The following is a 12557-nucleotide window of genomic DNA, read 5'->3' as shown; positions in this document are numbered from 1 at the left end:
GAGGTGGAAAGGAGCCCAGAGACCCCTTAGACCCCCAGCGAAAGGTTGAGGGAGATGGAGCTTTGCAAGCAGAGGCTGCTGCTCCAGGAAAGGTCTGGCTGCTTCTCTGGGAGCCATTGGCATCATGCGCTGCCCACCCCAGAAGAGCCTACTGGCTGATGAGCTCTATTGGCTAGCCTGGAGTGTCAATCAGCCAGCTAGGGAGGGAGGGCGAGGTAGGCTGCGCAAGACAAGCAGGTTAGGGTGTGGGGAAAAACTTTTACATTTTATTTCTTATGACTTCAAGAACGTGACCAAAGGCATCCCAAAGGGAGCAGGGACTCTGTGCCGCTGAAACAGAACCAATCCATCTTTGGAAGGCCAGGTGGCCACCCCAGCTGGGGGTTTGCTCCTGGATGAGGACCTTCTGGCTCCAAGGGACCATCGTGACGGTCAAGGCTGTCTTGAGCATATGTGGCATCGGGGTGCAAAGATCTGCCCAGCACCCCCCGCCCCCCCGGTTTCCCAGTCCCAGAAATGTAGGAGGGTGGAGCCGGCCGGCCGCCTCAGCGCCTTGCTGGCTCACTCGCCCCCAAACTCACGGCGCAGAGCCACCCGCAGCAGAAGAGCCTGCTGTGGCGCTCCGACAGATGGGCACAATCTTCCCTGGACTCAACTCTCAGGCCCCAGACTCTCAACCTGTCGCCCCTGAGAGCCCAGCGCTCGGGTGCCCCGCACCCCTAGTGCCTATGGGTAAGACGGCCCTGCTGATGGTCAGGGAACCTCTCTCAGCCAGCTCCCTCCAGCCAGGCCATGGCCTTGCTGCATACCTAGGCATTCTCCAAAGTTTATAGAAAACAAACCCTTATTTTCTGTGCCCCTACTTTGCTTCCAATCTTATAGGTACTTAATCACCTGAGTTCACTATTACAGGGAGTTATGATTTTATAGTTCCAAGTTCCAGCACTTTGAGAGGCAGAAAATAATTTATTTTGTTCTCCCCGTAATACAAGGAATGATACCCAACTAAATCATACTCAGAGTAGATCCACTGAAATCAATGGGCTTAGGTTAATTAAGTGCATTGATTTCAATGACTCTATGAATAATATTGAATATCAGCCCACATTTTTATGAATCTATATCATGTTCTTCCCTTAGTCAAAAAGTCCCAACTCCTTGAGCATAGGGGAAAAGACAGCTGTTTCTTTTCTAACACACTATTTGATTCTTGTTGTGGTTTAATCTTAACCAGAGATCCATTATAAACTGAATTGAAATAACTGGGGCATTCTCATTTAATAAATAAATGCTTTTTGTAATGCCCCTTCCCCGATTTCCAAAATACCACATTTACTCGAATGTAATGTGCCATCGAATATAATGCACGCCCTAATTTTTGCAACGTAATTTGGCAAAAAAAGGTGTGCATTACATTCGAGTAAATACGGCATATCATTTAAAAAGAAAACTGGCCACACCCATGTTTACACTTTAGCCACACCCACTTCTATATTTCAACCACTCCCACTTTGGCAAGGAGCCCTCAAGGGCTGAGCATCAGTCAATGTAGTTGTTGGCCTGAAAAAAATTGGCCATCCCAGGTACTAGAGTAATACAGAATCATTTGAAGATAGGAAACATTTATGGTATTTCTTAAATGCTATATTAATATAGTTTTGCACACAGTGCCATCTGTTGGTTATACTGTGTAATCCTCATATACTGCAGAAACATTCTACTAGCACCTGTTAACTATGACTTTTAAGCTACACATTCTGTAGTAACTTTGCATTGGAAAGAATAAAAAATAGATCTGTCAACTGATTAAATATGCTTAATCAACTGGATTTTAGTTGAGTGACGTATTAAATGAACAGTACATAGCTAGATAAATGATCAAGCTATTGTAAAATCCCATGGAAGTTTAGACACTTAACTGGTGGTGGAACTCTTGAAGAGGTTACACATCTAGCTATCAGTGATTTGCATGGAAATTTTTCCGGTGCTTAATTTTTCTTCCACTATACAAAATGTGAACATGGTAACCATTTACTGAGCGATAATTTACCACGATGTGCATTTAGCCATTTGACAAGCCAGAATAAAAGTGTAACAATAAATAAATTTCTATTGTCCTTCCAGTCACTTTTCTTGTCTTTATTTGCCATAACAAGTTATTGTCACAGATTTAGAGCTGTGTGAGCTAAGTGCAGGTACTGGGCACTGAATCAAGGCTGCCTTCTCAAAGCTTGGGTAACAGAGGGCCCTAGAGCCTTCCCTCCTCCTTCCCAAAGCCTAGTCAGCACATTCTCAGTTTTGGGGAGGGGGTGGGAGGGCTCTAGGGCCCTATCAGAACCCCCACCCCCACCTCTTTCCCAAAGCTGGGTGCCTCCTTACCCAACTGACTCTTCTGGGTTTTTTAATCGATTAGTGTATTTTGTTGCTGGCATCTGTCTGTCCTGAGAGACAATGGAGTGTGCCTCAGGGTGAATACTGGAGAATCACGACACCTGCTGTAGCTTCAAAGACTAGTAATTCGTAACTGCTGCTTCCTGCATTGGTTTTGCTGTGTTAGCAGCAATGACTTCTCTGGGGCGCAAGCTTGGGCAGTGTGTATGGAGGTCTCGGGACTCAGATACCGTAAAGAAACAGCGATTTGAATGCGCTACAAACATGCAAGACCAGATGAGTGTTGTCAAGGTGTTGTCAGTGGCTCCCAGCTGGTTGCCAAGGAAAGTATAAAGACAAGGAAAAGTTTCTCACAGTCCTATTTTATTTCAGTTTTTACAGAGAGAGGCTATAGAACCCAGCCTCTTGGATAATGGCGTTTTGAGTGAATCTCCACCCCCTGTCTCTCCCACTTCCACATTCGTCATCATCATCACCTCCTCTACAGGTGCCGCTACGTGTCCTCTGTCTTTGAGGTCTTTGCTTTCTTACTTTTAAGGCTCGCCGGGTTCTGGGAGATGGAGGGTCTGGAATGCTTTCTAGTGAAAATGCGTCCGCCAGCTGCTGCTCCAATTCTGCCTCCTCCTCCTCCCCTCCCATGATTTTCCCAACTTTCCCCCTCCTCTGCCTCTGAGCTGCGACCTCCCGCAAACCCCTGTTGTAAATCTATACTGTCTTCCTCCTCCTCCCTGGGAAGGTCAGGATGGAGAGGCGGTCTCCACCATTCCTCCTCCGCCCAGTCCCTGACAAGTATAGCCGTAAGGCAGCAGAGGTTTAGGTTCAGAGTTTTCCTTCTCCTAGATGGGCTCCCTTCCCAGGTTGACAAGTCTCATCTGCCCCTCTCTTCCCTCTACAGCACATGCAGAACCTGCCTTCTTGAATAAGGGACCCACTATTGATCTCATCAGGGGACGTGGGTGCCACAGAGCTTAGGACTTGCCGATCAGAAGGTCGGCGGTTCAAATCCCCGCGACGGGGTGAGCTCCCGTTGCTCGGTCCCTGCTCCTGCCAACCTAGCAGTTTGAAAGCACGTCAAAATGCAAGTAGATAAATAGGTACCGCTCCGGCGGGAAGGTAAACGGCGTTTCCGTGCGCTGCTCTGGTTCGCCAGAAGCGGCTTAGTCATGCTGGCCACATGACCCGGAAGCTGTACGCCGGCTCCCTTGGCCAATAAAGCGAGATGAGCGTCGCAACCTCAGAGTCGTTCACAAATGGACCTAATGGTCAGGGGTCCCTTTACCCTTTACCTTTATTGGTCTCATCCACTCAACGCACCGGAGCCTGTCTTCCTATTCCTAACTCAGCAATGGTTTGGGACCTATCAGTTCCCTTCACCTGGTTTAGCTGGCCAGTCGAAAGCCATTTCCCAGAGTGTAGCTTCTGTCACACTCTGACATCTTTTAGGAGACACAGGTAAGAGCTGAGTGCAAAATGAGGGGACCAAAGTTGGGTAAGTTGCCCCCAAATAAGTGTCTCTCACCAGCTACCCCTCCCCTAACATTCCATATACTACATCATGGGTCAGCAAACTTTTTCAGCAGGGGGCTGGTCCACTGTCCCTCAGACCTTGTGGGGGCCAGACTATATATATTTGGGGGGGGGGGGAATGAATGAATTCCTATGCCCCACAAATAACCCAGAGATGCATTTTAAATAAAAGCACACATTCTACTCGTGTAAAAACACCAGGCAGACCCCACAAATAATCCAGAGATGCATTTTAAATAAAAGGACATTTCTACTCATGTAAAAATTTGCTGATTCCTGGACCATCCACAGGCTGGATTTAGAAGGCGATTGGGCTGGATCCGGCCCCCAGGCCTTAGTTTGTCTACCCATGCACTACATGGTTTGTAAATGTTCTCTTCTGCACCCCCACCTTGGTATCTGTGCATATGCAGGGTGGGTTATCCATGTTTTTAATAAGCAGACAATGCCCTCTGGTCATTTGAATAATGCATCTGGAGCTTTTTGCTCTGAAAGCACCCACTTGCAATGCCTATGAGGTCTGCTTGTAACACACCATGTGCAGGATTGCATGGCTGTTCTGCGAGAGGCTGTGGATGGTTCTGCCTCAAGGCAGAGGATTGGATTAGATGGCATTTTGGTTCGTTCTGACTTTGATACTGTAATGACCAGCTCCAGGCAATAATCCATGCATGATGACAGAATTATCCTTTAGCCACCACACAGAAAATTAAGCAGATAAGCAAGCATCAATTATTTTCCCCAGCACAATTACAAACAGAACCTATATGAAGAAGTGTGCATGCACCGTATCTGAAGAAGTGTGCATGCACACGAAAGCTCATACCAAGAACTGACTTAGTTGGTCTTTAAGGTGCTACTGGAAGGAATTTTTTTTGTTTTGACTATGGCAGACCAACATGGCTACCTATCTGTAACTAGAACCTATATGATAAAGAATCTATTAAAATAGAATCTCATTTAAAGGCCAACTGGTATGAATGTAATTTATTCTAAGATGTATAGTGATTAAATATTTAATTTTATGTACACCCATGTATAGTCTGTCACAGTGATTGTTACAGGCACTTTTGTTTTGTTTTGTAAACCTGAAAAAACCAGCCTCCAGCCAAACACAGAACATTATTGTTTTGCTCAGAAATGCATACAGTGATATAACAAAGGCTTTTCAAGAGATCAGTCCAGCCAGGAAGAAAAGAATTCTTCCAAACAGAAGCACAATTTCAAGCTGCTTCCCGATGACCTATTTACTGGGCATTCATCCTGATTTGTTTGCACAAAGTGTGCATGGAGGTTAGACAATGTTGCATCAAACAATTATTCTCTCACCCCTTCTAGTGCATTTACTTATCACGAGAAGTCTTATTTGGGGGGCGGGGAAAACTCTTGCTATGGAAGAACGCTAATTGGCTTCAACCATGCAACCTAAATTTGCTATTCTGTGATTGAATCCCACCTGGAAATGGGGACTGTCTAGAAGTGCCCTCAGACTGGGGTTGGATGTTGAGCACTTAGCCCCACTAAATTCAACAGGAATGATTCCCAGAGAAAGTCTGTGTAGAACTGCAGCCTGAATATATTCATTTGCAAGATTTATTAGATGCCGTTCCAAAACAAATGTATGTGCAATTAAATAACTACGTTAAAATTCAAAATCAATCTTCTTCTTCTTTTAAAAAAAAAAGTAATTAAAATGGGATCGTTTATAAGCGTAGAGGCTTTGTGTTATGGATCTGTCCATTAATCAGCTTTGAATATTCAGTATAAAAACAGGAATGCTGCTGATTAGGAACTTGCTCATATGTCTGAATATTCTTGATCGCTTAATGTGACTTGACCCCTTTGACCACCCTGTTTTAGTCACAATCAAGGTCCCAGTGCAATTTCTCCCACATTTTTAACGCAGAGTTACAAATGAAAAGAGGATTTCAATTAGCATGAGCAATTGTGCATACAAAACCAGGTGGGTAGTAGTTATTCCAGATCAATTAATAAGAGAGTACAAAGTGCGGTTTTGTATATGAACTCTGGGTATGGGTTCTGAGGAATATAAATTACTGCAGCGCTACTGCTCCCCACGAACATGTCCTTAAATCTTCCTGCTTTACAGCAGGCAGTACAAAGAGCTCTCAATATGTGAATATTTGCAGCAGTGGGATTAAAAAGAGTAGACTTATGTCTCAGTAAAATCCATCTGCAAAGAAATCCTTTATCACAAAACCCAGATACCGTTAAATCCAGGGTTAGATGCTTAGCTAGCATAAATCAGTGTTTATCTATTGACTTTGGTAGAGCTATTTGGGAGACTAGACCAGCTAAGGATTGACTCTTGTTTGAAAAAGCAGCCTCAAAAGGCAGCAAGCCCCGCTTCAGACTTTCTAAATAATGAATGGCAAGACAGTTCTCGTTTCAAAGATATTGTGCTTTATTTGTAGCATTCTTCGCCGGAGGATAGAGAAAGCTGGATAAAGCTTCTAGAATGTGGGCGGACGTGACTGAGAGTGTAACAGTACACAAAAAGCAAGAGCTAATGGGATGCAGTTTCTGTGGTTCAGAAGCTAGCTAGTGAAGTGGCACATTTAAAATTATATATATATATATATAAAGTACAAGCTGCTCTTTTGTATGAACAGTTTATTGATTAGGGCATCGATAGGCAGAAGGTACACTATGGTTCACCTGACCAGAGCACTACAATTCACCAGTTTTGCATGGATCGCTTAATCCTTGCTACCAAGTTCTTGCAATAGGACAAGGCAGATTTTGATCTAGGAAGGTTCCTAACGCTCTTAAGGAAGAGTACATACTCAAGAACATATAATGCAGATTAGTGATGCAAGAACTGTTAGGAGATTAGGACTGTGCACTCCCTCTTTGTAAATTTAAAACAGATTGGTAGGAAATATTTATTTAATTTTTTGAAAATTAGACCAAGCAAATGTCAGGACAGGATGGACAAGGCATCCGAAGGAGCAGCAGCAAAAGTAGAAGGAATCTGAAATGGAGAAAGCTGGAGATAAAAATCAGTTAATCACAAAGACTCTGATACGTATGGCCAGCAACTGGGGGAATCCAGCATACTCTTATGAGTTTGTACAGGGTGGTGGTACTGGTAGACTGTTTATTGGAGTTCCTTCTAATTCCTAGATCCATCATGGATTCAATTCCTGGAACAGCCAGGCTAGCTTCCTGGTAAGGTAATGACCGTCGAAGTATAGGTCATTAAGGTAACAAAGGAAGTGGCTCTGTGCCAGACAGAAAATGGGTGCCACCCCCTCCCTCAACTTGCTGGGAGTTAGAAAGACTCTGTCCGCAAAGCAACTTTACTTCTTTGGCAAGATTACTTAGTGGAAAAAAACTCCATAAAAGGCATAAGGAAGGCAGATTGCTGAATCTGTTGTCTGTGAGACCGGTAAGAGCTAGGCCTGAGCATCTGTACCCTGCCGAAAAGGCTCCCAGAGCAGCTTACAGGAATTCATTGGCTCCCAGTATGTTTCCGAGCACAATTCAAAGTGTTGGTGCTGACATTTAAAGCCCTAAACAGCCTCGGTCCAGTATACCTGAAGGAGCGTCTCCACCCCCATCATTCTGCCCGGACGCTGAGGTCCAGTGCCGAGGGCCTTCTGGCAGTTCCCTCATTGCGAGAGGCAAAGCTACAGGGAACCAGGCAGAGGGCCTTCTCGGTAGTGGCGCCCGCCCTGTGGAACGCCCTTCTAGCAGATGTCAAAGCGATAAACAACTACCTGACATTCAGAAGACATCTTAAGGCAGCCCTGTTCAGGGAAGTTTTTAACGTGTGATATTTTACTGTATTTTTGCTTTCTATGGAAGCCACCCAGACTGGCTGGGGAGGCCCAGCCAGATGGGCAGGGTATAAATAATAAATTATTATTATTATTATTCAAAGCAAGGCTACCTGCAGGCTTACATTCAAATAAATAGATTACACACAACACACAAGGGGGAAAGGAGAAGGAAGGCCAAGGAAAATAAAACTCAAAACGCAGGCACCATTTTTCTAGACAGTTGTTCCTATATGGACCAGCTGGCACAGTTCAGAGGCAAGAAGTGGAGCATGGACGGAATGGCTGCTCCAAGGTGACAGATGTTGGGAGATGAGGCCTGATTATTATTATTATTATTATGAGCGATTGAGCTGGCCTGTCACATCCTGAGCTGTGGAGTCTCTTTGTGAAGGGGCAGTCTACCCCTGCATCCCAGCTGCTGGGGAGATGGAGTCTAGCTTTCTCCCAGTTGAAGTGTTTGAGGACCTGGACATTCACGGAGATACCAAAATGCTTGTTTAGAGAGCTATTTGCTTCTTCCAGTACACTAGCATTAGTTCGCCTGTCTTCCCAAGTGATGCGTAAGATTTTTCGGAGACACCGCTGATGGAATCTTTCGAGGAGTTGGAGATGGCGTTTATAAGTGGCCCATCTTTCACAAGCATACAGTATGGTTGGTAGATCTCCGAAAAATCTTACACATCACTTGGGAAGACAGGCGAACTAATGCTAGTGTACTGGAAGAAGCAAAGATCACCAGTGTTGGAGCAATGATTCTTCAACATCAACTTCATTGGGCCTGGTCATGTTGTGCGGATGCCTGGTGATCGTCTTCCAAAGCAACTACTCTATTCCAAACTTAAAAATGGAAAGTGTAATGCTGGTGGTCAACAAAAGAGGTTTAAAGACTGTCTCAAGGCAAATCTAAAAAAAAAAAAGTAGTATAAACACTGACAACTGGGAAACACTGGCATGCAAGCGCTCCAGTTGGAGAACAGCCATTACCAAAGGTGTCATGGGTTTGAAGACGCTCGAACTCAGGACGAAAAGGGAGAAATGTCCTAAGAGGAAGGCACGCTTGGCAAATCCACACAGTGATCAACTCCCGCCCGGAAACCAATGTCCCCACTGTGGAAGGACGTGTGGATCCAGAATTGGCCTCCGCAGTCACTTACGGACTCATTGTTAAAACCGTGTTAGTGGAAACCAATCTTACTCAGCTACGATTGATCGCCAAAAGAAGCCCCCTGCATCCCAGCTGCCGGGGAGATGGGACATTGGAGAGAGGAGGCCTCTTCCTTTCGTGCCTTTAAGATCGCCGCTGGTGCAAAGAGGCCACGTGGGGGGGGGGAGAGGGGGTTGGACTAGATGACCACGGGGAGCCCCTTTCGAACTCTGGAATCCCACGCGTCGAGAGGGAAGGGGGCGGGGCCGGGCGCGCGCGCAGACCGACAGTTGCCCGGGCGCGCGAGAGGCTCTTTTCTCTCGGCCGTTACCTCGCCGCGGGAGCGCGCGCGCGCTGCGAGGGAGCCTCTTCCCCCGCTCGGGCCTCGTCCCGCCCCGCTCCGGGAATGGGCCGGCCGAGGCGAGGCTGGGCCAAGAAGGCGCCGCCCCCCTCAGGCGGCGGCGGAGGAGGAGGAGGCGGCGCTTCCCCTCCGCCTTCTCCCCCTCCGCCGTTACCTCAGGAAGGCAGGCGGCAGCAGCAGCAGCAGCGGGGCCTGAGCGGAGCCGGCGAGCCCGAGCGCAGCCCCAGCCGAGCCCACGCCGAGAAGGGACCGGCCGCCGCCCGCGGCCTCCAGCAGCCTCTGGGCAGGCAGCTCCCCGGCGGGGCCTTCAGCGCCATGAAGCGGGGGGGCGCAGGCAGGAGGGCGGCGGCGGCCAAGAACGGCAGCCCCCGCCCGGAGGAGCCGCGCGAGCGCCTGGCCCGGGGGCTCCGCGAGTGCCAGGACTGGCTGCGCGGTGAGAGACTGGGGGGAGCGGGGCCCGGCCCTTCCCAGCGGGCTTACTCGGGAGTAAGCGAGCCCACAACGGGGCTTCTCCTCCCGAGAAGTGATGTGGCGGAGGCGGAATTCGCTTCCGTGTGAACGCGAACCCTTCCTCGGATTTAACGGGAGTTCTTCTTTGGGGTGTGTGGGGGGGTGTTTCGCTTGCAATATTTGGTTTCCGCCCCCCCCTTCAAAAAAAACACATCAAAAAAACTTTTTAAAAAAATACGTTGAAGGAGGCATCCAACAAAATGCGGCATATTTTTTTTTGGAAATTTCTATACATGCTCAGAAATAAGGTTGGCAGAAAGGAAGTCAGCGAGTCGTCAAGATGGTTAGAAATAGACGACCGATGGGAACACATTCGTGCAACGGGAAACGGGTTTGCCCCCTTTGGATGAGAAATCACTTCACTTGTCCTTTTGGATGTTTTGAATTGTAGATTGGTCTTTATTGCATTTTGCATGCTGTGAGCCACCTTGTTGCAGGTTGATGAAAGAGCGGGTTATTTTTTAAATATATCTATCTATATATATTTCGCGGGTAGGGCTTGAATGGGAATGGAGAGGATGCAACCTGCTGCTCAATTCTTGGAAGGGGTGAAAATGGGAAGGGCTTAGATACTGATGGGACCGAGAATTTATGAGTGAGAAGGTAGAGGACATCACCCTGACTTCAACTAGGGATGCTGCTCTCTAAATCACCCTTTCGCTGGGACGATAAATTCTTCCTTTAAATCAAGGCACCCAATAAAACGTCTATGGCTCTTTCATTTCTTCAGTTTGCTTCTCTGATACTTGGAAGGTTGGCAACCTAATGAAAATCCTTGTGATCCATTTCAGCGGTGTTGGGTTTACATTTATAGAGCTTAAGCAAAGGGTTGTGAGGGTTATTGGGGGGCAGGCTTTTGTTTTCCATGTTCCTGTGATTGTTAAAAGTGCTGAAATCATAAAGAGACGTACCTTTTTCTCTGTAGATTGTGTTCTATCAAGCTGTCTCCTAAATTGTGATGTAAGCAAAACATGGCGGGGTTTGTCAGCTTTCCTTAACAGTGCAGAACATGATTTTTATTTCCTTAGGTAACATAGTGTCTTTTGCTGGATTACAACAGTATTGTTTAAGGACTGTGCATACTTGTCCTTTCCTCAGGCAACATGCTATATAATACAGGGCATAAGACTGCAATCCCATCTGTTTTATAAGGAGTATACCCCGCTAACCTCACTGGGACTTGCTTAGGAGGAAACATGCATAGGATTGGTCTTCACATGCAATAAGCTTATTACCTAGAGAACTTTTAAGGCTTTTAATTTAACCAGTAGCATGAATTTAATGATCTCCATTTGTTTGAATTGGGAACTTAGATCTGCATTTAGTCCAAGTATTAATAATCATGCAGAAACTAAATAAAATGTTATTCAGGTTCATTTGGACTATACATGCTGTAACTCAGGATTGATCCTTGCTATTGTTGGTGGTAGTGGTGTAAAGCCCTAGATTCAAATAAAATAAAAAATGCAAAAAAGTGCACATGAAAGAACTTTGTAAAAGTCATCTCTTTTTGCCCAGAGCAAATTTGTGAACTGCTGTAAGTTGAAATACAACTTTTAAAGAAATAACTTTGTGCAATTAGAAAGTCTAATGAAATTATTTTGTTTTTTAACACAGCTTATCTGAATGAAACAGGACTCTTCATCGCAAGAGCAGATAGCAAGATATGGATTACCCTTATAATGGGTAGGAAGAAATATATGTTTAAAATTGTAGTTTTTTAACAATGCAGTCCTCCATTTCTACTCAGAAGTAACTCTTACTGAGTTCAGTTGGAGTTACTTCTAGGTACAGTGGTGCCTCGCAAGACGAAAATAATCCGTTCCGCGAGTCTCTTCGTCTAGCGGTTTTTTCGTCTTGCGAAGCAACCCTATTAGCGGCTTAGTGGATTAGGGCTATTAGCGGATTAGTGCTATTAGCGGCTTAGCGGCTAAAAGGCTATTAGCAGCTTAGCGGCTTAGAAAAAGGGGGGAGCGAAAAAAATCGCAAGACTCGCAAGACGTTTTCGTCTTGCGAAGCAAGCCCATAGGGAAATTCGTCTTGCGAAGCGCATCGAAAAACGGAAAACCCTTTCGTCTAGCGGGTTTTTCGTCTTGCGAGGCATTCGTCTTGCGGGGCACCACTGTAAGTGTATACAGGATTGCAAGCTAAATCTCAGCTGTTGGTATGCTTTTGATTCTAATAAAGACAGAGGGTTGTATCCAGTTGTGTGCCTCTGGTGTTGGCAGGCCTTTTGATCCAGTAGAGGTTGCTGTGAGCTAGTGTAGAGAAAATGATTTTTTTTTTCTGCAGTCACCTAGCATGCTTTTCTAAAGGGTCCCCAAACCTCTGGAGTAGATCTTGGGAGAGTACAGGAGGCAGTATTAGGAAGTGAGGGTCACTGAAAATCGCACACAAACCTACCTTTTGATAATGGAAACTTCGCTGGATTGAGGAGGGTTCTGGCAGTGGAGGGACACAATTGGATAGAGGCCAATGTTACTAGATTACTTCGGTTCATTAAGTAAGATATTGTCACTGTTTGAGTACTGTAGATGAAACTTAAGTTCATTTAACTTCATTCTTAGAGTTGATCTCACATATTCAGAAATCTAGTGACCAAATTTGAGGTTTTCACAATTCTAATGACAAGGGCCCTCATTTTAAAGTAAGATGCTTGTGCACAATTCACCATAGACTTCATGTACTGGTGATTCAATCTCTACTGTTTTCTGATTTGTTCATACTACGTAGCAGAGGTTACACTGATAGTTTAAGTGTGCATGTCTCTGTGCTTCTAGTGTAATGAAATTGCTCTCTGGACATAGTATCATGATGC

At 45.8% G+C, this 12557-nt stretch overlaps 1 protein-coding gene and 2 long non-coding RNA genes across 3 annotated transcripts in view; 2 read left to right on the top strand and 1 right to left on the bottom strand.

Annotated features, from left to right (window-relative positions):
- Positions 1-12557, bottom strand: part of LOC310828717 — a 296140-nt gene that overhangs the window by 251166 nt on the left and 32417 nt on the right. The window lies entirely within an intron of this gene.
- Positions 710-2123, top strand: LOC310828713. The gene is made up of 2 exons (XR_014557082.1): positions 710-1551; positions 1591-2123. It is a non-coding gene; the product is annotated as an uncharacterized lncRNA (long non-coding RNA).
- The window catches only part of DPY19L1 (dpy-19 like C-mannosyltransferase 1), a 38330-nt gene continuing 35003 nt past the window's right edge, over positions 9231-12557 (top strand). The window contains exons 1-2 of the mRNA XM_083706441.1: positions 9231-9662; positions 11357-11425. Of these exons, the coding sequence (XP_083562567.1) occupies positions 9275-9662; positions 11357-11425 (457 nt within the window). The 5' untranslated portion in view covers positions 9231-9274. The remainder of the gene's footprint in view (positions 9663-11356; positions 11426-12557) is intronic.

The sequence above is a fragment of the Podarcis gaigeae genome, assembly GCF_964106915.1.
Source record: "Podarcis gaigeae genome assembly, chromosome: 12".
Taxonomy (NCBI): Eukaryota; Metazoa; Chordata; class Lepidosauria; order Squamata; family Lacertidae; genus Podarcis; species Podarcis gaigeae.
This window is presented reverse-complemented; position numbering and strand designations above follow the sequence as displayed.